Source organism: Crotalus tigris, unplaced genomic scaffold (assembly GCF_016545835.1).
Source record: "Crotalus tigris isolate CLP2741 ecotype Arizona unplaced genomic scaffold, ASM1654583v1 scf7180000018097.2503214, whole genome shotgun sequence".
In the NCBI taxonomy this organism is placed as follows: Eukaryota; Metazoa; Chordata; class Lepidosauria; order Squamata; family Viperidae; genus Crotalus; species Crotalus tigris.
The window spans coordinates 1,921,304-1,947,643 of record NW_024096820.1 but is presented as its reverse complement, the minus strand read 5'-3'; the positions used below and the strand labels follow the sequence as shown (position 1 = coordinate 1,947,643).

The window sequence follows — 26,340 nt, the reverse complement described above, 5'->3', positions numbered from 1 at the left end:
ATTAGAAATGACCATACATAACTATTTAACCTCCCCTTCTGTACCACAAACACCCATATGCTTTGTTTCTGTATCACTACAGTGGAATATAATTTATGGCACTATAAAAAGTTTTACAGCTAAAGCACAATGAAAACTTAAGAGCCCGGTCCTTCTGTAACATAGCCAAGGTTTATCTTGTTAACATTTAAGTGTGGGATGACTCAGATTGACAAGACCATTCATGGAGTTGCATTTCTATTGACTATCGTGCCACAGATGAAGTTCTACTTTAAAGAGATTTTTCATTCCCCCTTCCTGCTTTCTGTGGAAACCAGTTTAAAAATGGTTTTCAGATTCTTCCATCATATTTTATTGTTTGAGAAACAAAATTTCAGAAATTTCCTCCATTTCCACTTTACCTGATTTGCGTGCCCATGTAGAATTCTTAAGATACATGCCACTCTTGTACATATACAAAACTCTTTCGAGCTGAATGGCTGTTTCATCTATTCCCCACCGAAGTTCTCCTATAAGAAGGAAATGGGGGAAAAATGACTTAGAGAAGAAAATAAACTCTGTCCATACAGAAAGTAGAAAGAAAGGCACAAACCTATTATTTTAACTGATTGGGTGGAGGGAGGGAAGGAGGCATGGGAACATTAAAGGAGGTTTAATTTCTCATGTTTACATTTCTACTTTGAAATTCAACAAGAATAAAATGAAACAAAAGATATCATTTTTATATGGCATGGTATGAAATGCAAAAGAACAAAAAAGGAATAGAATTAGCAAGAGGTTGAAAAACGCCATTCAGAATGGCTGAGTGGAGAGAATTGAAATCTTCATCCTAATCAAGAAATTGGAGGTCTTCCCAAGAAATTCAGTGTCAACGCTGCTAACATTGGATGTTCTTGCTTTGACAACAGATGGGAATGTAGCCATCTTTTCTCTTTCACTTTTAGAGTTAGATGATGCTGGGAGGGGGATGTGGATGAGAGTCCAGTTAGTCATAACAACAATAACTCAGCCGGGATTTTCGCCCAGAGCTGATAAAGATTTGGGGAGCTGGGGAGAATGCCCACTCTTCAAGCTAATTGGGGAATGTGATTTATGATTGTTAATTGTGCTTTGCTACTTTGTGCCCAGGGGAGGGGAATTCAGTTTTTGGCTTTAACTATATAGTGCCCATACCTTGTTTCTTGAATAAAAGATTATTTAAGGTAAACAATGCCTCGAAGTTCTTTTAAAGAGTTTCATCTGTTGGAACCATGTCATTCAGTACTAAACAGGTAGTCCTAGACTTACAACAGTTCATTTAGTGACCATTCAAAGTTACAACAACACTGAAAAAAGTGACTTATGACCGTTTTTCACAGTTGCAACCTTTGCAGCATCCTCTATGGTCATGTGATCAAAATTCAGATGCTTGGCAACTGGCTCACACTTAAGACTGTTGCTGTGTCCCAAAGTCATGTGATCACTTTTTGCAAACTTCTAACAAGCAATGTCAATGAGGAAGCTAGATTTGCTTTACAACCATACTAGCAGCTTAACAACTGCAGTGATTCATTTAATAATTGTATCAAGAAAGGACATAAAATGGGGCAAAACACACTTAACATATGTCTCACTTAACAGCTGAAATTTTGAGCTCAATTGTGGTCATAAGCCGAGGACTACCTGTAGTTTAGGATTCAAGAAAAAAAGTATTTATGCATACAGTGTGATCCAGTGGCATTTGATGAGCGCAGAATCATGCAGATTTTTTGGTCTGATACAGAAATATTCCTTGTATGTTCTTACCAGTAGCATTGACTATCGAATCAAGCAATGGCTTCAAGGATAAAGGGGCACTGTGAGGCAGGAGATATGTAAAGAAAAACCTACAAAGCAATGAAACGTGTTAGATTTGTAATAGCTTGGTAATTGCTGTTGAGGAACACAAATGAATAATAAAATTGCAGGAATGTGCATATTAATCATGAAGAAAATCTATCCATAAGATCACTAGGGATTGACAGCAACTTAATGGCACACAATCAATCAATAATTACATCTCTTTGGGCTTTGCAAAGAAATAATAATAATAATAGTAAAGTTGGAAGGGACCTTGGAGGTCATCTAGTCCAACCCCCTGCTCAGGCAGGAAACCCTATACCATTTCGGACAAATGGCTGTCCAGTCTCTTCTTAAAAAACTCCGGTGTTGGAGCATTCTGTACAGGTGATTTTTGATGGCAGTTAGGACTGAAATTTCCATTGGTAAGCAATGCAATTGTAACGTGTGACTTATCACTTAAGTGATGGCAATCCCTGCAGTCTCAATTGTCTTCATTAAGCAAATCTCATGATTCAGTAAGGTAACCTTCCTCCTGGGTTCCCACAACTTTTCTATTTATCTTCAACTTTTTTTGCACTTTGGGCTTTTTCTTTAATTTTTTTTCTTCCTTATCTCCTGCTAGTTTGTTAGCTTTTATCTTCCTGTTTAAAGGTTTTAATAAATACTAAACATTACCCGTCAAATTATGTATTAATATCAATTTGAACTGAATTAATAGAATAGGAAGACAGAGCCAACAACACATAATTTGGATGAAGCATTGTTGGCTTGCGCCAATGTCCATTTCTCAAGGAAAGAAGTCTAATGGAACAGTATCCCTAACTGCTTACCAGTCTCTGCAATAAGATCTCCAGTGAGATCTTATTCTAAGATCATTCTAAGTAACTGATTCATCCAAATATTAATATACAACTGAAATTTATCTCATTGTAATTTAAGCCTAGTAGATCTGGATCCAGCCTTCTAGAGAAACAGAAAATGATTTGATCAAGGCAAAAAAATAATAATGGTAACAATAATTGCATGTTTTAATTGTTAACATTTTGTTTAGAAAGGTAGCAAAGTCTTGTACAAATTGTTCTCTCTAATTTTTCTCTTTCCCTATGTCTTTTTTTCCTATATCCTTATAGTTTTGTTTAGCACTTTAAGAATTCTTTTTATTGGACTATTTTAATTAAAAGAAGAAGAAAAAACGTATCCAGAGACAGGTCAAGTGTCTCCTTTTGCATAACACATCCCTCAGGTATGAAAAGAAATAGAAAATGATATGGGTAAGTCAACGTATGACTTAATATCCATAGGTGCAGCCCAGAATTATGATCATAGACCATGCCAATCGTTAAGTAGGTTATTGCATGACCATCCCAATTTTACAACATTTTTATGGCAGTCATTAAGCAAACCCATCGTCTACAATGAGCGCTTTTTGCTGGAAATTGGAAATAACAACTGATTTCCATCAAAAATAAACACTGTAAATCATGAGATGCTGCAAACAATCATAAATGTGGCCAGTTGCCAAGTATCAAAAATGTGATCAGCTGATCATGGAAGGGCACCCAGCTATCAGAATTCTGAATCTGGATTGTAAGTACCTTTGGGGGGGGGTCCATTGAAACTTTGGTGATAAATCAAAGAATATATGTATTTCACTGTTCTTTAGCTTATAGACATGTGCATCACCATTACAAAGCTGGGTTCACAGATCAACCAACTCCTTATCTGATACTGGTCTTAAAATGCTACCCTGCCCCATAATCAAGAGATCTACTCATCTAGTTCACCCTCTCCACAATACAGAATCAACTATGTGGGATCTAGTAACACAAATCCTTCACAAATTGCTGTCCAGCCTACTTTAGTCTCTGGAATATAACTGCTCATCAACTTCCAGGACAGTACAATAACTTGTAACATTCTCCTTCTTAATATCTATTTTCTGGTTTTCAATATGTAAACAATGATTTTATTTGTTAAATTATTGGCTTCTATTTGGATCAGTACCTGTATGCATTGTAAAGATTCCTCTTCTCATTCATGCTTTGGCATTTGCCATCAATAGAACAAGGAAGGGTGAAATTTCTTGCTGGAAATTCCATGAAACAATCTCGGTTGCTAGTGCAGAAGGTTTCCTCATTGCTTGCATCATCCAGATCTGTCACTTTGAGCTCTCCATCCACGATCACAAATTGTCGAGGTCGGAAATCCAATAGAGTTACAGAGCCAAGAGGAGAATGGGCCAGGTAATGCAGAAGCTGAACTAAGCTGAAGCATATCTGAAATCAGAAAAGCCAAGTTGTCACACATTGACTTTTGTAATAGAACAATCCTAATAATATCTGTTTATTGTTAGAGACCATGGAAAATGACAATAAGCCTTCAGCTTTCTTCATTATTAGAAACAGATTCAGCAACTATGAGTGCCAAGTGTGCACATGGAAAGTTTGTTCATTATTTTTTCTTGGTCCTTGGCATACAAACCTGGCTCTCTGATGTCCTGGGTAGAAAATGAAGCTAACATCACAAATGCACAAATTTCTTATAAACTGATTTCACCCAATGTGCCAACATGATCCTGCAAGATACATTTCAAAGTCCACCTCCAGATTGCTTCTGGATGGCTCTGGCACAGGGTGCAGCCACACAATTCAATCAAGTGAGAATTTATTTGGGAAACAATATGGCGTAGAAATGGCATGGAATGAATTGGTCTCTACATTGCTCCATTAAAAATATTTCTCAGTTGCAAACTGTTTTGCTATAATAAAAAGTTTTTAAAAAGCTACACCTCAAAATGTACTCAGTTTACAAATGGTCCTTGACTTATGACCACAACTGAGCCCAAAATTTCTTTTGCTAAGTGAGAGCATTGTTAAATAAGTTTTGCTCCATTTTACAAAATATGTGCTCTCCTCATCTGATGCAAGAAATGCAAACGCTGGTTTGCACGCTTCACTAAAGATAACATAAAGATAAAGATTTTTTCCTTTTCTTCCACTGCAAATGCTCATGGTGTCAATACCCTGGCATAGCCTATAAGCTCTGTCACTTCCAACTTACCTCTCACTGATTTGGAATTAGTAAAAGTGATACCTTGGTATTCAACTGCTTTGGAACTTGTCAAATTTGGTACTCAACAGATTTTGATGTGAAATTTTTATCCCGTTACTCATCGTTTGTTTACTACTCAATATACAAGCTAGAACCTGTTGGTGTTGACTACCTTGTGACTCACTACATTATTCCTTGTGGGAAAAATTTGTTTCATACTCATCATTTTTGGTACTCATTATGCTTCCCGGAACCAATTAAAGATGAGTACCAAGGTACCACTATATTGATATTTCCCCCTAAGGATCCCCTCTCCATCTTTGTTTTTTGGTATCAGTCTCTCCTAATAATTTTTAGGGGATTCAGCTTTGGAATTCCCAGCCAAAATGGTCTTTTATGCTGAGAGCTCCAGTCCTAACACAGCTGAAAAGTGCCAGGTAGCAGAAGATTTTTCTTTACATGTAGCCTTCAGCGAATGGCTGTAATTGGGAGCAGCAATTCTGCCACTAAGTGCCATGGTTGTAAAGTGAAAAAAAAATCACATGAATGTGCCAACTCACAATAGCCATTGCAGCAGTTGAGGTCATTAAGTGAATAGCATGTTAAGCCCAACATCACATTGTTGTGACTTGCTACTTCCTGCCAACTTCCCCACTGACTTGTGAAGATTGCAAATGGAGATCACATGATAGCAGGATGCTGCAACTATTACAAATCTGTGCTGGTTGCCAAGCTTTCAGATTATGATCAAGTGTTCATGGGACCACTGCAACTGCTGCAACTACAGGTAGTTCTTGACTTACAACAGTTCATTTAGTGACCATTCAAAATTACAACGGCACAGTGAGTTATGACCATTTTTCACACTTTTGACCAATTCAGATGCTTGGCAACTGACTCATATTTATGATGGTTGCACTGTTCCAGGTTCATGTGCTCACCTTTTGTTACCTTCTGACAAGCAAAAGTCACCGGGGCAATCGGATTCATTTAACAACCATATTATTAATTTAACCACTATAGTGATTGACTTAACATTCGCGGCAAGTAAAGTCATAAAATGGGACAAAACTCACTTAACAAATGTCTCACTTAGCAACAGAAATTTTGGGCTCAGTTGAGGTTGTATGTCGAGGACTACCTATACAAAGTTTGGTCGTAAGTCTCCTCATTCAATAACATCATAACTTTGCAAGATAGCTGATTGTGTGGTCGTTAAGCAAGGACTACCTATACTTATTTTGTGCATATTAAAACTATACCATTAGACCTTTGTAATTGTACTTACATGAAATCTGTCCTCCCAAGAAGTCTGCAAAAGCTGTATCATCTCCAGTGGTGAACCTAGTTCTGTGATGGCAGTCAAGGTGTCTGAGATGTCATTGCTGTCTTGGTAACAATATCCATGAAGCTGCAAAGGCACACATAGAAAATGTTATTTATAAAGTCATTTTCTGTAGGGAGTTCTTCCTCATCCCATCATCTTCTGACCTCACACAGTGATACAGTTGAAAACTTGGGCAAAAACCTTACTGCGTACAGAAAATTGGCATATTAAGAACAGGTGAGGGCTTAGCCTACAAAATAAAATGCTTCTATGCAGGAGATGTTCACCAAGATAGCTAAGAAGGTAATAAAAAGTAAAGATTCCCTCTGGTTGAATTCAATTCTTGATGACTATACGGACATGTCCTTGTATTTTTCTTGGCAGCTGAGCAGAAGTGGTTTGCCTCTGCTTTTTTTCAAGTTTCCCCCCACACAAAAACACACAGTTTTACAGACAAGCCCTACAGTTCTGCTCTTTCTAATTTCACCCTTTCTGATGTACTGTAGCTCCTTTTCTCTCTGTTTAGTAAAAACACCTCTCTTTTGCCAGGCTTTCCATTATAATTAATTGGTTTTAGTATCAATTTTAATTAAGCTTTAAGTTTTTATACTCTATCCTTTCATTTTGTTACCTGCCCCGAGAATCCACTGAATTTTTGCAAAAACATAGAACTACAAGAGCCACATAAATCCTATATAGGAATCCCCTTGGCTGGAAATTACCAATGAAGGAATACAGCTGCTACATTTAAAAAAAAATAAATTGATCTGCTAATAAAGGAACCTTGTTCCAATTGAGACCCTATTGTGGGAAGATACTTTTTTTCATTGCATTTTCATCATCACCATGTTATCTCTGTGACTATTTCCACAGTCTACACATTTTTGAAATATCAAACACTACTTTTGTAAAAGGTATTTATTTCATCTAGTTTATCCAAAGAAAGCTTCCCTAATCCAAAATCAGGGTACTTTAAGATTCTTGGTGCAATGGGAGCCAAGGCATCCAGGGCTTCTCTTGCCCATTCTTACCCCAGATGAGGTTTTCCATTATGTCCCTACCTCCTCTGTAGCTCCTGTTCATATCAACAGTTCTGAACTGTTGCGCAAGAAAGAGGATAAACCGCAGATCAGAGCAGGAGAAATTGGGAAAGAATATTCCTGACAGTGAGAACAATTAATCAGTGGAACAGCTTGCCTCCAGAAGCAGTAAATGCTCCAACACTGGAAGTTTTTAAGAAGAGACTGGACAGCCACTTGTCCGAAATGGTGTAGGGTTTCCTGACCGAGCAGGGGGTGGACTAGATGACCTCCAAGGTCCCTTCCAACTTTACTAATATATGGCTGTTTTATTTCCCATGCTTGAGAAGATACAGATGTTGACAAAATGCTCCCTGGCTTCAGTATGTTAGAACTCTGTGTCAATAGTCTTATTATTTTTCAAAATAGAAAGATAAAAAGGTATTTTAAGAAAAAAAACTATTTTAAGAAAGTTGTACTTCAAGAATTTTTATGAAATAACGTTCTGATTTAAATGCCTTTGTAGCTCAACAATTATTCTTTTAAACAATTAGATATTGGACACATGGGAATGTAATTACAAAAAAAACCTAAAAATCTGTAATACTGGTAAGTCCTTGACTTGTTTAGCAACCATTTGAAATGACAATGGCACTGAAAAAAGTGACTAACCACCAGTCCTTACACTTAGAACTGTCACAGAATCCCCATGGTCACGTGATCAAGTTTTGGGCATTTAGCAACTGGCATGTATTTACAATGGTTGCCATGTCCCAGGGTCATGTAATCAACCTTCCCAGCTGGCTTCTGTCAAGCCAAATCAATGGGGGGGGGGAATCAGATTTGCTTAAGGGCCACACGATTCATTAACAGCTGCAGCAACTCACTTAAAAACCATGGCAAAAAAGATTGCAAAATCAGGCACAACTCTCTTAACAACTGCCTTGTCTATCAGTGGAAATCCTGGTCCCAATTGTGGTGGTACATCAAGGGTTACCTGTAGATAATTTGGCACAAAACGTGCACTTTCAGAAGTTCTGTATCGTTTGATTTCTGAAACACAGAAATGCCATGTGGTTATTCAGCTGAAGAGCAGAAAGAAGATCGAAGTCGATTGGAATGGCAAAGTAATTGGAATATATGAGAAGTGAGAATTCTATTGAGAATTGTGTTGTCATCTGCCTGTAATTATTACAACTGTATTGCAGGAAAAGCCAAGACAAAGTACAAATGAATACAAGGCTGCAAGAATTTCCAAGATTTTACAACAGCAAATACTATGATTTTAATAGAAATCTGAAAGATGTGCAGTAGAAGTTTGACAAAATCCAACATCAGACTTGTTCCTTAAGATGCAGAACTTTGACAGGGCCCATGGGCATCCTTTAAGAAGGAATCAGAATCACATTCCAAAAAGTGGTCCTGTCAGCAGAATCCACATTGGAATTTAAACTCCAACTGAGATTACTTTGATTAAATGCTATTAATATGATTGGTCTCCATGGATTGAATAGTGTTCCTCCTTTGTAACATCAAGAAATATATAATTCAGCTATCAGTTTTAACAGTGCTCTGGGCAACTTTCCACTAACTGGATTAACTTTCAGCCTAGGATAAATGCAATATTTCTAAAGCTTAAAACTTTAAACATATTTGGATTTCAGCTGCTACTTATCATCAGGAAGATGTGGATATTCCACTTTGTAAAGAAAATGCAGCAGCATAACTAAATTCTTTAATCATATCACATTGGGTTTCATGCCATCCTGAAGGCTAGCCAGGAACTACTGAGGCAGTGGTGCTATGTCCAACCTTAATTGCTTTAGGAAAAGTCATCTTCATTTAAGCGTGTTGAAATCCACACATGGGGCATGACCTAATTTTAACAGATATCAAATGATTGACTTGTTAAGGAAGAAACAAAGTTGAAAAAGTAAAGGGAATTATAACATATCAGCAGTGTAAATTGATAAGTGATCATGTACAACTCCAATTATGCTGATCACCTCACTATTAGGTTGGGTATAATTTAGCATAGAACTATCTGAGCAAACAAAGAGGAAAGGAGAAGCTCACCATCTGAAAATGTATGATAAATCATCTCTATTATGTGCACCCTGTAGAATGGAAGTAGTATCCAGAAAAAACAGAGCCTACATGATGTGTAAATATAATATAATTATTTATCACACATTGCAATTTTCACTGGTTGGAGTTTCCTCCAAAGAATTCTTGTAACTGTTAGTGTAGAATTCAGAGTTAGATCTCCTTAGCGTTCCTCACTAAACTATACCTTCCTTTGTTCTCAGGTGACATGTGGATTGACTACTAAATTAATTTAAGTCTGCTTTTTAGATAGACATGCTCTCCCCATCTTAGACCTTTCTCCACATAAAACCGTCTTCCATTGCGATTGTCAGTAGCTTGGAAACAGAACTGAAATTAGTAGCAATTGATTCCATAACAGGCCTTTCCGGGGAGTATTCCTAAGGAAAATAGATGAGGTTGCAAATCATCAGCTTCTATTAAAGAAGCAGCAACTGGGCCTTTAGGAGTGATTTATATGATACATGTCGGAATAGACAAATTAGCCTGGATTATTTCCCATGAAGGACAGTTCTGAAAGTGAGCAAGAATGGTGGAGGGTTTTTTTAATCAACATCATTGTGTACCTTTTATATTATGTAAAAAGAATCCCCTCCTTATCACTTTACACAAGTCAATTACACACACACACACACACACACACACACACAAACCATAGTTTCTAGCATCTAGAGAGCTGCAGCCAAGTCGGAGAAGAGACAACTAATAATGACAAGGATAGTTAGGGCTAGTTTACAGTTGTATCAGCTCTGGCTTCTAGCAGCAGCAGAATTCATGTTAACAGATCTTTTCTTCACTCTTAAAAGCTCGGGATAACATCTGGACCTTTGGGAAACGTTCTTGCAATAAAGAAGCACTTTATGTAATTTATCTTTCTTCACCAAGCCGCATCTGTCTGCTCTTTTGGCTGGCTCCTGCCTCCCACCCCCACCTCAAATCCCATGGGCTACACAAGAAAAGGAACACATAGCCACCTCCTATGAATCACCAGAAGGTGGCATTGCTTTGACCCCTCTAACTTCCATCAAACACCACTTTGGATCTCTGCATCCTCTTAAATAATTTGTATGCAACAAGACAACTCAACTGTTAATTAAAGAGTTATCATAAATCAACACAGAACAACAAAAAGGTGTGCATGTATTGTTTAATGGCCATATGATCACTTATTTTAAAATATTAAATAGTGCTGAGTGACGCAATGGCAAACCACTTCGGAAAAACCTTACCAAGAAGGTTTTCATCTGTCTTCAAGTAAATCACATATTAATTTACTTCCACTGAATATCTAAGAAGGAAACTACTACAGTTACTACAAATCCAAAAGGGAAAATCAGGTTGAGAGGGAATTATTTACCATATGGCTACTCAGTAAAATTCATGAATAAGTATGGGCTTGAAGTGAGACCAATAATTAATTTGCAATTAATCTCTAACAAATATTAACCTTCCCATGACATTCCTGTCTTTAAGTGCTTTAGCTAGAACCATTGTTTTTATACCAGTTGCAGGATAAAATGATGGAAGCATTAAACATTCCCTGGAACCAAGTTACTCAATGCATTTCATATCAAGAAAGAAAAAAAATGGCCAGAAAGATTTCCATATGGAGAAGTTTTCATGAGATGAATAGGACACAATAGAAACAAAACTATTTCTTAATCATTGTTTCCTTGTAATTGGCTCCCAAAAAATAAGAATCATTTAAGACAAGTGTTTATGCCTGTCTGAGCATTTGTGCCGACTGACAAGACTTATAATTATATTTGATTACAGTAAATCAAACATCACCATTATCTCTTTACAATTGCATCCATTGTTTGAAATTAATAATTCTGCTACTGCAGTTCTGAAGAAAAGATTTTTCTACCTTCATCTCCAGACTGCAATGTATAGTAGCCACGGGTGTGTAGAAACTAAACTACAACCATGCTTATTTATCTCCCAACTAAAATGCAAAGTCTGGGATCTCTCCCTCTCTTCTTCTCACCCTCCTACCTCCACTTCCATAAAAGTAAGCAACCATCTTGCAAAGAAACAGGAGAAAGAGGCAGTTAGCTACCGGGTACTGGGTCAATAGAAAGCAATTACACAGCAATTAGTGGAATTAAATAAAATTTCAAGAATAAATCAGACTCTGAAACCTCTCTTTTGCAAATGTCCCTGATTATTAAGCTGACTTTAATGAGCCAATGTTCTCTGTGCCGCCTCTTCCACTTCCCTTTATTCCAGACACAGCAACATTAAATCTGCCTATCAAAATGTCTCCCACAAAAATGCTCCCTTGCTAAGAGAATAGGGAAGAGGTGGAACAGACAAACACTTTGTTGTGCTATATTTTGCATGGGTCTGGGTCTTTGGGTCAGTGCTGCCTCCTGGCAACTACTTGGAACAGTCTTCACAGTTCTCTTGGCAAAAATGTGGGAAGTGGTTTGTCCTTACCTTCTCCCTAGAACTACGGTAAGAGAGAGTGATAGGTATAAAGTCATCCACTTGGCTTCCATACATAAAGGCAAGATTAGAACTCACCGACTCCTAATTTCTAACATGTGCCTTAACCATTACACCAAACTGTCCTCTTGTGCTATACAGAGCAAACTTATCCAACCTATACTAGTGACACCATAATAAAAGAAAGGCAGGTACTTTTGTTGTTCTTGTTAAATAGAAGGTTATAATTTTTCAACAATTGAACCTTCCTAATCTTTGGGGTAATTCTTTTCTCCCATATTGTATGCCCAATGAATGATTTGCCACATCCAAGACGAATGGGTCAATAAATAATACAAAGTCAATAAGATTCTTAGGAGTGCTCAGTTTCAATTCTCTCTACTTATGTATTAGTCCATCTCACCTATTTCAATAAATCTAAGCTGATCAATTAATTAAAACATGTGAGATTAATCTATCTGTTCTAATGATTTAGATATTTATTTATTCTAATTTCCCCTTGCCAAATAGTATATTAAAAATACTTTATTATTTGAATATCACCTTTGGGATAACAACAGACACAATATTTAGTCACCAGGCTGCCAACCATATTTAGACTTCTTTAGTGCAACTTTTCTGGCTATATTTTTATTTTTGCCTGCCTTTCCTATGGTGCCATTTCTATTTCTAGGGGGCACTTAATACTGTACACTTTTCCTCCTTAATGCTCTTTCGAGAGGAAGCATTGTTTTTCTACCATAGGCATCATTAAGTTATTACCTGGATTTTGAAACTGCCTTAATTAATCATGACCCACCTTATAATTAATCAAAAGCATTTCATCAACATGTACTACATGCAGAATGTTTTGAAAGAATGCATTTAAAAATACAAGCACAATCTAAGCTGACTGTGACGACTGGCAGGATAAGAACTGGGAAGGGCTGAAACAGTAGAAGAATAAGTCTGTTATCTTACAGACACACTTCAAGCTGTCATCTGGAAGAGATTTACAAGGAAAATGTCCCTTGCAGGGTCACATGTATGTCTAAGGGAGGACCCCCTTCCACTTAAAGTAAGACTTGTAACCATGCTCAATTTGAAAAGGCCCAGGAAGGCATAACCTCTAAGGGTGACCAGTCAGCAAGGAACACTTTGTACATTAGATGGAATGCTCAGAATAAAATACTATTTTATGATTTTAAAAGCAGTCTCTGCCTCTTGAAACAGAGCATTATTTCTAGGATTGCACTACTCAGGTCTTTCATGCATGCAAAGTAAGGTAAAATTATAAGAAGGCTCCAGATGCTCAAGCAATCCCTCATAAAAAAAATACACTAAGTTTGAGATTTGTTCAGTAACATAGGTTTTTTTAAAAAAAAAATTCCTTAAATGATGCCCCTTCTTCAAAAAATTTAGATACCAAATTGGAGAAGGTTGCACTGTTGCTGTGATTCATGATAATATGCATAGTGCATACTTCCAGAGATCTCTAACCTGCATTTCCTTGCTTATATAAATATGTGGAAGGAAATCAATCCGAATAGAGCGGAAAGGGACCTTGGAGATCTTCTAGTCCAATCCTATATCATTTCAGACAAGTGACTGTCCATCTCTTCTTAAAAACCTCCAGGGATAAAGCATCTACAATGTCTGAAGGCAAGCTGTTCCACTGGTTAATTGTCCTCATTGTTAGGAAGTTTCTCCTTAGTTCCAGGTTGCTTCTGTCCTTGATTAGTTTCCATCCATTGTTTCCTGTTCTGCCTACAGGTACTTTGGTAAATAAGTTGACCCCCTCCTCTTTGTGGTAATCTCTCAGTGTTAAACAATACTCCACGTTTAAAGGATGAACATAACAATTTTAGGATTGGAAAGAACAATAAACTTATTCAAGGTCTACTCAATAATATAAGATTGACAAGAATATAGTGCTAGTTCCAAGCAGGTGCCTTCCATATATGATTTCTATAGCCACATACACATACACACACACACACACACACACACACACACACACACATTGAGCCGGTGAGAATCAAACTGCCCAACTGCAGGCAGCGGGCAGGCAGCAGAAGCAGCCTGCAGTACTGCATTCTAACCACTGCACCACCACGACTCATTCTAATTAATTCATCTATTACTCTATGGATGAAGCTCCATAGGGTAAGCTTTATGATATAGACTTAGTTTAAACCAACACCCTCCTAATGCTGGGCTGGAGAAGAATGACTTGAAACTATTCCATTATTTTTATTACATATTTATTGAGAACATACCAAAATAACCCAAGGTGAATTACAGAATAAATAATGAAATAATGAATGAAACATTTTTTCCTACACAAAAGCTGACATTTTTAAGAAGCAAAAAAAAAAAAAAACCATTAAAAACTTATAGTAAGGGAAGAATATCTTCAAGAAGCAACTTTAAGTGCCTGGAGGCTATGAGGCTCTGGATGAGGAAGAACTGGCTACAACTCAGTTCTAGCAAATTGGAGTGGCTCTGGATTTCTCTAGTTCATGAGATTCATGGGCACATATGCCCTAGTCCACAGGTCGGCAACCTGCGGCTCCAGAGCCGCATGCGGCTCTTTGAGCCTTCCCCATGTGGCTCCCAGCCGTGTGTGTGTGTGTGTGTGTGTGTGTGTGTGTGTGTGGGCGGAGCTCCTCCCTTTGCTGCATCTCTGCAGGAAGCAGGAAGCAGGAAGCAGGAAGGGCAGGAGAGAGTTAGCTAGCTCAGCTAGGCTGACTCAGGAATTCTGGGAGTTGAAGTCCATGAGTCATAAAAGAGACGAGGTTGCTTGTTGGACAACAGCTTGAAGCTTGCCAGGTGAGCAGCAGATAGGAGGGGGGGGAGAAAGAGAGAGAGAGAAAGAGAGAGAGGGGGAGGGAGAGAGAGAGAGAGGAAAGAGAGAGAGAGAAAGAAAGAAAGAAAGAGAGCGGGGGAAGAGGAGTGGCAGACCAAGGGCAGATAGAGAGGGAGGGAGAGAGAGACAGAGAGAGAGAGAGACCCTTTTGACATCTAAAATGAAGATAACACTGCATATATCCCTTTTTTACCTGTGTGTGTGTGTGTGTGTGTGTGTGTGTATATACACATACATATATACATACACACACACACACACACACACAAACACACACACACACACCTATAATAAAGGTAAAAAAGGATATATGCAGTGTTATCTTCATTTTAGATATCAAAAGGGTTTTGTGGCTCCCAGTGTTTTGTTTTTGGTGGGAAACGGGTCCAAGTGGCTCTTTAAGTGTTTTGGGTTGCCTATCCCTGCCCTAGTCTCTCCTCATCTGTACTACTGCAACAGACTCTACATGGGGCATCCCTTGAAGACTACCTAGAAACATCAAGTAGTCCAGAATGTCATGGCACGTACAGTTCTGGGCACCTTGCAATTTACTCATGTTACATCACTGCTGTACAAGCTGCACTGATTCCCAGTTTCTTTCCAGGTGCAATTCAAAATGCTAGCTATCACCTTTAAATACCCTGTTTTCCAGTATGGTATGGGACCAAGCTATATGTGATTCCACCTCTCCTTGTGGACATCTATACCAGGACTTTTCAACCTTTTCACCGACTGTACCACTTTTAGGATATGGTAATATTCGAGTACCACCTAGCAAGGTGTCAAAAACTTGACCAAAAAAACAACAAAAAAAACCCCTGTTCAAAGTTGCAATTGCACTGAAATGATTTATGACCATTTTACATACTTATGACCATTGCAGCATGCCCAGGGTCATGTGATTTATATTTGGATGCTTGGCAACTGATTCATATTTATGATGGTCACATGTGATCCTCTTTTGCAACCTTTTGACAAGCAAAAACTTGATGACCCCCCCCCCAAAAAGGAAAAAAGTGATAAAGTACAGGTAGTCCTCGACTTACCCCTGCAGCTCCTGAGAACTCTTTCATGGCAAGTCCTGCACTGTGCTTTGGCTCGTTCCCTCCCCCGTTACACTTGGCTAGGCTGGGCAGGGCCGCGTACCACCTGCCAGGTGCCAATGTATCACTGGTGGTACCCGTACCACTGGTTGAAAAGCCCTGATCTATACAACCCATTAGGTTAGATAGGGTGGACTTGCTCCAAGGGTCCTTCTTTAAATGTTGCCATTTGGTACAGCCTTTTAAAAAGCTGTATATGCATCTCCCTTATGCAACAGCTTCCCTCTGAAGTGTGCAGGGCCCCTACCCTCTTTGTCTTCCTGAAGGCCCTTAAAATCTATCTCCCCTTCCCACATGATGCTGGGTCAGGAGTGAAGGAGAGCCCGGGAAGAGTCCAGCCACTCTCCTGGCCTTTCAAAAATGTCTAAAGACCTGACTCAGCCATCCTGCTTGGTACTCACAGAGGAGCACTCGGTCATAGGACTGGTTAGCACAATTTTATCCATCTTTGCTTCTTATTTATATTTTATATATACTTTTTATATTTTAATATTTTACTTGTATGCCTCTTAGTGTCCTTCTGTAAGGGAGATGGGTAGTTTCTAAATTTGATAAATAAATTAAGTTTAAAAATGTAGCTTTGTAATGAGTCTGTTGTGGTACTTGGTGGTATGAGAGATATTTAACTTTAGGGGTCCTCGGTGCTCTCTAAGCTTTGTTGTTTTCTTGCAGGCATTTCATTACCCAAACTAGGTAATGCACTGATGATGTTACCTAGTTTGGGTAATGAAATGTCTGCAAGAAAACCAAGCTCAGGAACCCTTCATTTCAACCCTGAGATACAAATATTCTCCTTTATCAGTATTTAATTTTGTTTTTGTTATTTATCTGTTTTTAGTCACCCAGAGTTATTCCATATAATATCGATGGCCATATAAATCTAATAAATGTGTGGCAGGCATTCCTGTGGAGATCATATGAAACTACACTAAATTCAATTATGCCAAACCATGTAGAGACAAAATAGATCATCAGGGTGAAATCCCTTCCTTGAATTGTTTGCCACATTTCTCTGTATGGAAAGCTATTTGCCTACAAATAAGTTGTCATGTCAAACCAACTTTCCATCATCTGCTTATGTTTCAATCATCCAATATTGCAGAAAATTATATTCAGAAGCAGAAGATTCATTCTTATTTATCCCCTTTTAGTGGAGCTAAATAAACTTTGTCAGGAATAAGCATAGGTATGTGCAACAGGAGTTGCCCTCTAGCAACTGGGTCTAAGATTACAACTTTAGTCTACAATCCTAAACACGTTTATAAAAGATTAATAAAACTTTTTTTGTAGTAAACTAACTAAGGTGGCACTATATATTGGTAGAAATTTCATTTATACCTTTGCCCTAAACTGTTTATCTGTACTTGTCAAAAAAGTAAAACATTTAGCAGTCCTGATGCAATTAAATGTTGCTCACATCTGGACTATTTTTCTCTACCATTTCCCTCAAGAGACAACTGCTAAAACTTGACAATTTCCTTATCTGTGTCTAAACCACAAATACTCAAGTACTACCTTCTAAATAAAAGAACCTGGATTTTTTCAGTGTTTCAGAGCATTTGTCTTAGTTCTTCCCATTAGAGAAGAAACCCCACCCCACCCCCAAAAAAAATCAAAATAGCTTTCCCAAACATCCTGCCATGGATTGAGGAATGACAGAAGGCACACTCTTTTGCTCACCTTTCCTCAATCCAGTAACCTTCAAATATAATAATAATAATAAAGTTGGAAGGGACCTTGGAGGTCATCTAGTCCAGCCCCCTGCACTACAATTCCCATCATTTTCAGTTACCCTTTGCTGGATAGGAATTATGGAAATTTCCTTCAACTAGAAGAGCATCAACCTGAAGAAGGCTAATTTATATGGAATAAGTAACATTTGCTCACTCACTTCAATCCAAAATTAAACCTCATATTCTGTCCCAAGCCATTTACCAGATCTAATTTTATACCCAAGGACAAATTGACCATACTAATTAAAAATAACATTCCCCAACATTGTCAAAATTTCAAGTGCTAATATATATGAGAAATCCTTGCAACAATCCTACAACATAAATCCATGATATTACTGTTAGTGTAATTCAGAAACGTATTTTGTTGTTCCCAAAAAATCATTTAAAAGATATAGTTTCCCTGTCCAGTCAATAGACTCTAGAGAGTCTATTAAATGCAGATAATGGGTAAAAGGTTTACATCCTTGGGATTAAAAGAAGCTGGACAAGGTTTTGTTTTCTTGTGTTATATTTTGTTTTGTTTTGTTGATTAAGCACCAGTTTATACATTATATATACATATATACATATTAACCACCAGTCTATACATATGTTGTATATAGTATGTTAGTTGTGTGTCATGTATATGTTCACTATGAGAGGGGCAACTAAATTTCATTTTTGATGTGTGCCGTTGTGCCCACAGTAAACAAAATGATAATAAAAGTTATCTTATCTTATCTTATCTTACCAGTTCCATTCTGGAAATGATCAGCAGCATGCCAATGTGACTTTCCTCACAGGCAAAGAGAATGGAGCAACTGCATTTTCAGCCTGCATGGAGCTTTCCATATTTCTTGCAATAATGGCTGTTACCTTTCCTAGGCAGGGATTTTTGTTGCCCAGACTTGCAGCAAATAAAGATGCACACCAAAATGGTGGATGCATCTCAATTTATGTGGGCAAGCTGACTTATTGCAGGAGAAACATGAAACAGTACTTGAGATGTTCAGGGCTCCAATCACCACCCTTAAGCAAGGTCCACAAACAACTTTCATGAAGCAGAAAGGATGAACATGAAACAGGCTTTCTAACATTCTGTACAACCAGGACATTTAAAAACTCCTGAACAGTTTGGTAACCCAGTAACTATTTCAGACCTCTTCACAATTCCTTTCCACTGTATCTTATATCCAGGATTATTTCCTATCCATTGCACTGCATCTACTGAAACAAAAAATCAAGTAAATATGAATGTGTAAGAAAATCTAAAATGTTGACATGGCTCTTGGCTTTTAAAATTAATCAATTGGCTCTGTGGTCTTGAATCAGAAGTACTGATCCATCTGAATGTATTATAACAAGCCATGTTTTGGGTGGGCCTCCCTCATTGTTCAAGTGCCCAGGGCCCTAGCTGAAGCTTCCAAGTTGCTTTCAGCAGCTGTCCTGATAAACTCTGTTGCAGTAATCAAGCCTGGAAATTCCAAAAGCATGAATCAGTACAGCAAGAAATGGGAAGAGCCTTCTAATGAATCAAAAATGGGGAGAAAATATCAGATTGTCACTTATTAAGTACATATACTTTTTACTGGACAGGAAGAGATGCGATTTGAATTTTTAGAGTTCATCCAGAACTAATCCTACTCAAAAAGGGAGTTACCAATTATGCGCTAAACTGTCCTGCACATATTCCTCAAGTCTGATTTCTGGCTGAGGGTTAAACACCACTCCAAAATAAAGCACTATTCGTGAATAAATAGACTAATTCACTAATGCTTTGGAGGCCCTTGGCAACCCGTCACTCACAGTAGATGGATGTGCTGCTGAACTGGAGAGAAGAGCGGGAGAATGGGTGGTCTCCAGTGTGTTCCAGCACTCAAGGAAGCAGCAACTGGAAAATAAGCTTCTGTTCTTGAAAGCTCTCTATACTTTCTCTGGACACTAAGAGCTTTGCTTAAGGAAATTCCCCTAAACAGGCTGGGTTTATTTAGAAAGCTTGTCCCCCCCCCCTGTCAAAATTAAATCAGAAACCAGAAGAGTCTGAGGTGGGGGTGTCAAAGGATGGAGTTTCAGGCATTCCCAGAAATTTATATAAAGAGATCAGTGAAGTGGCACGTATTGCTAGTGCCTGGAAGTAGAAGTTCATTTTGCCATTACTATCTTCAAGATGGAAAGGAAGGAAACAAAGTTCAGAATTTAGATTAGAAGAAAGCCAAATTTCTCATCATGACACTGGGATTTCACATACTGTACTGTATGCAATTTGTTACAGAACACATGACCACAGCTACGGTCTTGGATATTTGGAAGTAAAGAGAAAACGTTTAGTAAACCAGGATAAATCTCTCTGGTGTGCCAAGTGATATTTATAGAAAGTATTTTTTTCCTAATGTTTAAAAGAAAGTTTCTTAGGGCAGCTTTATAGAAGTTAAATAACCATTTAAAAACAAATACCTAAACAAAAAAACCTACAAACAAATATTAGAATAGTGAAAATTCAATTTTAGAGGAAATGAAATGAATAAAAAGTCTTTGGCAAAAGATTAGACACAAGGCAATCTTTTAATTCTCTGATCGCTATTGACTTATTTGGCTCTTTAACATACCTAGGATGGCTAGGCTATCTAGTGGAGAATTTTGTGAAATTATTTATGCACGGGTAGTACCATAATTGCGGTGATCCAATGGTTAGAATGCAGTACTCACTGTTCACTCCATTCTGACCAGCTCAGGGTTTATTCAGCCATCCATCTTTCCAAGATTGGTAAAATGAGGACCCAGATTGTTGGGGGCAATAGGCTGACATTTGTAAACTGCTCAGAGAGTGCTATAAACCACTATGCAGCATGTATAAGTCTAAGTACTATTCCTATTGCTATCCCTAACAGAACCTCTTGGTCAGGAAAGCCTTCTCTTGCTGGAGAGGAAGTAGTGAAAGGCATAGTTGGTTATCTGTTGCTGGCTGTGGAATTCTGGGAGTTGAAGTCCACATGCCTTAAAATTGTCAAGGTTGAGAAACACTGTTTTAGGGATTTCTGAGAATCATCTGGTTGTCCGTTGTTAAAAATATTGGTGTTCTAGAGCAGGGGTGTCAAATCTTGGCAACTTTAAGACGTGTGGACTTTAACTTCCAGAATTCCCCAGCCAGCATGGCTAACTGGAGAATTCTGGGAGTTGAAGTCCCCAAGTCTTAAAGTTGCCAAAGCTGGACACCCCTACTCTGGAGGGTTATTCAGATGGATCCTTTCGTACATTCTATGAAAATCACTGAGCAATATAATATCCAGTTTAAAGCTGAAATAGTAATAGAATATTCATATCCCAAAATACCTTTTTTTTTCCCTGAGGAAAGAACAGATTCAGTATTCTAGCAGTCAGTGAGACTCTTTTGCCTGGAACTTTCAATTCATTTCAAACTGATTTCAAAATTAGAAACGGTAATACAAATTTAAATAATACACATGAGTCTAGAATTTTGGAAAGGCTACAGCTTCCTATCATGAAGGCAAGATGAAACCAGAGCTAACTATTTGGAATAAAAATGGCATGACAACTTCAAAGAAAACCTTAACTCCACTTCAGACAATGAAGTAGATTGACTACAGATTCATGAAACTGAAAGCCACAGTGTTGCCTTACTCCACACATCCTTTCAAAAATCTATTTCAAAGATCTCAAGAAAGAAAATGTGGGACAGGAAGCATAATTAGTTAAATCTCTCAACTTCAGTTTTCTTCACATTTTTTTAGCAAACGTTTAGTCCTAACTTGCATTTTACAGAACCACATTACTATTTCCTCCACGATTTGCAGAATTAAGTCAAATGGGAGCAGTAACATTTCTTTGTTTTTTGATTTTCCATCTGTCTTTCCTCCTGGACATAGGATATCCCAGTCAAGAAAGTCTTGCTTTGCTTTGACTTTCTCAGAGCACAATCAAATGTTCATAGGCAAATATGGTTCATATTATTTAAATGAATTATTCCATAATTGATGGGGTATATTTGTGTGTGAAGGGCACATCATCAACAAAGTTATAATTGCAGTGGTGAGAGAGATACGTGTTGAAAGAAAGCAACTAGATGGCTATCAGATCAATCAAAAAAGAAAGGGGGAAAAACAAGATTGGAAAGACAAGCTACAACAAATACTTAAAAGAACTTCTCATCCACCCTTTTCTTAATTTCATGGACCAAAGACAAAACAAAAGAGAGGAGTTTTTTTTAATAGAAAACCCACACCTTCTTCTCCAAATAGCAGTTCTCCAGGAAGTACCTATATGCAGTGATTACTGAAGGGCACCATCCAATTATTTTCTCTAAGAAGAAGAAGTACATAAAGTCAGTTCTCAGAGGAGCCCTAAAGAAATAGTTAGCACTTGGGATGAAATAGGATGGAGTACAGAGGAGAGAAGGAGAGGAAAAAGAGGCATCAAATTCTTCTCTAGGCTTGGCACTTTTAGCTGGGAGAAAGAGCTATTGAATCTAGGAGAGCTTAAGTCCATGTGGATAGAACTGACTAATTTCCTATTGGATATGCTTTTTCTGAAAATTTGGATTCGGTAAGAAAACGATTCAGATGACCTAGATAGAACTGAATGGAGCATTGGATTTAAAATGAGGATTTGGAACAAAAACCCTATGCATATTAAATTCAAGTTGATTACTCCCAGGCATAGGTCTAACAGTGGCAAAGAAGAAAGTAGGAAGAGGAAATGAAAAGGGGTGGGCTTTTTTCCTCCAGTGTATGACATTCTGGACAGTGCCACAGGTGGGAGACTTTGCAAGTCAATTTGAATCTAAAAGACCTCCCTGTTTTAAAAACATATAAAGCTCAGTTTGAAGGAGGATGAAAAGAGAAAAAGAAGTTTTGGCTGTCGTGTCTCATTGATTGACTTGTCTGTACTTTTGACAAAAGTGATTTGCCCCCAACAACAAATAAGCACCTAGTTTCTGCTAACAGAAACTTTGGCCTCCTGTTGCTCTGCTTGCTGTTTATGTAGAATGAGGACAGTTAATGCTGCCTAGCCATCTCTTCTTCCCATTCTGACATCTGCCTTGCCTTTTCATCTATCTTTTCTGGGTAGAATGATTTCCAAATCTGCTGAAACTGAAATCACTCAAAATTCAATTAATTTCATACATTGGTCCTCAAACAGTTATGAAATTGGCCAATGAATTCCTCTTCAAATTAGTATGATGCGCATTCAATGAGAAAACCAGAGTTAAATGGTCCTTGGTTTGCCTTTGAAAAAAAAATAGAGAAATGACTTTACTCAAGCTTTTTATTTTTTACCAATTCTGATTTCTAATGAAAGAAGGTCAAGTTCTAGTCCAGAACCCAGAATTGCAGGTGTTTCTTTGCCTTATTAAATCCTTACAGAAAAAATGAAACAAAGTTGTGAAAGCACATTTTCATCTCACTTTTAAGATTATAATGATTTGGGAAAATATTAAATTCCAAGAGTTGCTAAAAGTAAATTAGCTCCCTGCTTTGCCTACTTCCACCGTTTCAGTATGCAGACAGGAGGAAACAGCTGGATGAGTATTTGACATTTCATTTTGCTGTAAATTTTACACATTTACATTACAGCACTTCCCTGCCTGAACTCAAGCCTGCCAGATTTACAATAGCTTGGTCCAAATTCCACACCTAATTCATGTACAACTAACCTAACACACACACACAATTCGAAGAGTTTGTAAGTGACAGTATGATAACATTTTTTCCAATTACAATTATGTGTTTTACCAATTTTCTCACCACTGGGTCAATACTTCCAGTTTAGAGGAAACATTTCACACCTTGTTCCCAAACACCCTGACTGTCATAACACCATCCTACTATGCATGTCTAAAAATAAAGACTCCTTCAAGCAGAGCTCAACTCTTGATGACTATAAGGTCAGGTTCATGCCATTTTCTCATTTGCTCAGGAGAAAATTCAGCAGGATTTACTTGCCAAGGGTCTGCATAAGATTTCCAGCTTCATTTATAGAGATGTCATCACGCATTACAATTAGGAAATTAAATGGAAATAAATTGCATGGGAATCTATACATGCTTTAAAGTTCTAAGCGCTTGGAATTGTGTCCCTAAGATGATGAAGCTGGCTCTACAGTATTCATTCTTCTGCAAACTCTTCATACTCTTTCTCTGGCATCTGACCTCTGATAGGAGCATCCATAGCCAAAACAGCCTTAAGTTCTAAATCTTGTTCCGGATTTAGCCTTGATTTCAACTGCTTGAAATACGATCCTTACCTTCCAAGCCAGTTCAGCTCCCTTTATAGCAAACTTGCAGAACTTCCAAATAGATTGCAACAACTCATCCCCCTCACTAGCAAGAAATCGCACGTGTGGCCAGACGTAAACTCTTAACACGTTCTGGTAGTTTTGATACCCCAGGAAGATGAACCCCCTGTCGCCACTTCCAAGAGCCCATCAGAGGGAAGCGAACAGACTATAGGCTGTGATCACCACAAATAATCATTCCGTCTCCTGATAACAAAACAGTCCTCGCCTACCTTCCCCATCAATCCAATTCTTCTTCCAAATGTACTGCAACGCATTGTGTGTATACATAAAATAGGATTCCGCTTAAGAAAAAGGCAATCCATTCTGAATCCTAAGCGCCCATCTTTCACCGCCTGGGCCGCGCGACCTACACAAGTCTCTTAAGTCCCCCAGGCCACTTACCTGGAGGATGTTGGGGTGCCGCAACCGCCGCAAAAGGACCATCTCCTTGATAATCTTATAAGAGGCCAGCCTGTAGCAGTCTTCCAGAGACCCATAGAGCTTGACGCAATTGTCGATGTCGTGTCCCCCAAAATCGACGGATTTCAAGGCCACGGCCAGGCTCTTGTTGAGCACCGCTTTGTAGACCGCTTTGGTGTAGCCGGAGCCCAGGTAATGTACCTCGGTCACGTTGCTAATGTCCCGGCATCCCAGCCGAAGCGGCCCGAGAGAGAGTTCTAGTTTGGATTCGGGTAGCCAGGGCGCCCCGGAGGCGACGAGACCGGCCCAGTTGGGCTGCGCCCCTCGCGGGCTGCGGTCAGTGGGCGAGGAGGGGAGCCTCGGCGGCGGCGCGAGATCCATGAGCCGCCTCTCCAGAGGTCGCACCGCCGGCCGAGACTTCGCAGCGGCTCCCGCCACTCCCGCTTCCCTGGGCTGCTGCCTGTGTTGGTAGCGCAGCACCTCTTCGTAGCGCTCTCGGATCTGCCGGGCTAAATCCCAGCGCCGGTGACGGCCGCTGCTTCTCCTTTCCGCCTCCCACGACCTGTCCCGAGGCGAGCCCGCCAGCGAGTGCGCGATGCCCGCATTTTGCTGCCGCTGCTGTTGCTGCTGAAGGGGATCAAAGGCCGGGATGAATAAGACGTTGAGCAAAGTGCCCAGCAAGAAGGACAGACAGAAGCCGGCTGCCACGGCCAGCTTTTGCCGCTTCATTGCCCTTGCAAGCTTCACCGCGAACCTCCCTGCCGGGCTCCCTGTCTTCGCGATCAGCTTCGCCGCGATCTCACTTGCACCATTCCAGATGACCAAAAGACGGACGGACGGACGGGCGTACAGATGGGGGTGAGGGGGAACCCCGACCAAACCCCCGTCTTCACTCAGCCCTGCTGCCTCGCCACTCCTCGCTGAAGCGAGCTGAAGCCCACATGACACTTGCCTCCAGCCTTGCCTTTATAAACCCGCCCTAAAAGTCTTATTATTAGATACACCGCAGTGAGGAGGAAAAAGGAGAGTTTTACATACCAAGAAAAAAAAAATAATCCAAGTGTGGTACATTCATTGTGACGCCAACTGATTGACGGCTCGGCCTCGCCAGTGGAACAGGGAAAACAGCCGAGAGGATCGCTGGGAAATGAAGTCTTCTGGTCACAGGCGGCGGCCAGAACACAATGGGACTGAGAACTACAACTCCCAGAAACCATCATGGGGCTCCGGGCTCGAGAGGCGGCAGGAGCTTGATAACGGTGTCGCCTCCCAAAGACAGCAGTGAAAGGAGCGGGACGGTAGGAAAAGTATCCCCGCTTGGCGTGGATCGAAGTCGCGTCGCGCACCGGGAGGGCAGGACGTGGAAACGAAGCCTTTGGTTGGGCAAAAAACATAAGGAGCCTTTCAAGGGCATCTTTCTCTGAGGTCCGAAGAGGACTTGACGTTTGCCCTCCACGCCTTCCACAGTCGCGCCGTTTCTGCATTGATCCCGGGGAGAGGTGTGGGAAAGACGGTTGCATTTTGCGAGAAAGCGGGAGGGCAAGTGAAATTAGGTGGCACTTCCCAGCCTCTTGACGATCGTTTCAGGATCTTCCAAAAGCCATATTCATCCGAGTGTTTATATCTAATTATGAATTTGTTTGGGTAAGTATTTATAGACCTGCATCCTGTTCACACGACCAGACAGTCCCGTTTTGACAGTCTTCGCAGCGTTACTTAGAGATGTTCCGTTAGCCAGAGGCGGAAACCTTTGGCGCCCGCGTTTAATTACTCGATTTTTAATAGCCCACCTTTCAAAAATCTGTACCAACCACATACAGTAGAAATTAGGAGAGGCATGTTTGATTTCTTTTATTTGTGAAACTCTTTCCCGCTTTTTTTTAAAAAAGCCAAGTCGGCAGTATATTTATTTAACTCGGACTGCCCATCATGAACCTCAAGCACATGTGCTCGTACGGGTGAAATATGTCGCATAGTTGAGCCTATTTTTCCCCTTAAGGCCAAATGATCGAACTGTCCTCCCACGAAAGTGATTTTTTTTTTTTTTGCAATAGTGGCGAAAGTGATTTCGCGCCCCCCCCCTCCAAATGCCCTTCGAAATGAACAGCGAAGGGAAGCCAATCAGTCGCTTGAATCGGTCGTTCTACCGGCTGACAAACGGATCGATTTGCCCGAAAAATCAGCT

General features: G+C 39.4%; 1 protein-coding gene across 2 annotated transcripts in view; it reads right to left on the bottom strand.

Annotated features, from left to right (window-relative positions):
* PKDCC (protein kinase domain containing, cytoplasmic) overlaps positions 1 to 25,223 on the bottom strand; it is a 42,004-nt gene extending 16,781 nt beyond the window's left edge. For both annotated transcript variants that reach the window (XM_039347716.1, XM_039347718.1), the window contains exons 1-5: positions 24,138 to 25,223; positions 6,161 to 6,283; positions 3,826 to 4,097; positions 1,786 to 1,865; positions 402 to 509 (exon numbers count right to left, since the gene is read on the bottom strand). In XM_039347716.1, coding sequence (XP_039203650.1) covers positions 402 to 509; positions 1,786 to 1,865; positions 3,826 to 4,097; positions 6,161 to 6,283; positions 24,138 to 24,884 — 1,330 coding nt within the window. In that variant the 5' untranslated portion in view covers positions 24,885 to 25,223. The remainder of the gene's footprint in view (positions 1 to 401; positions 510 to 1,785; positions 1,866 to 3,825; positions 4,098 to 6,160; positions 6,284 to 24,137) is intronic.
* Positions 25,224 to 26,340: the final 1,117 nt, after the last annotated feature.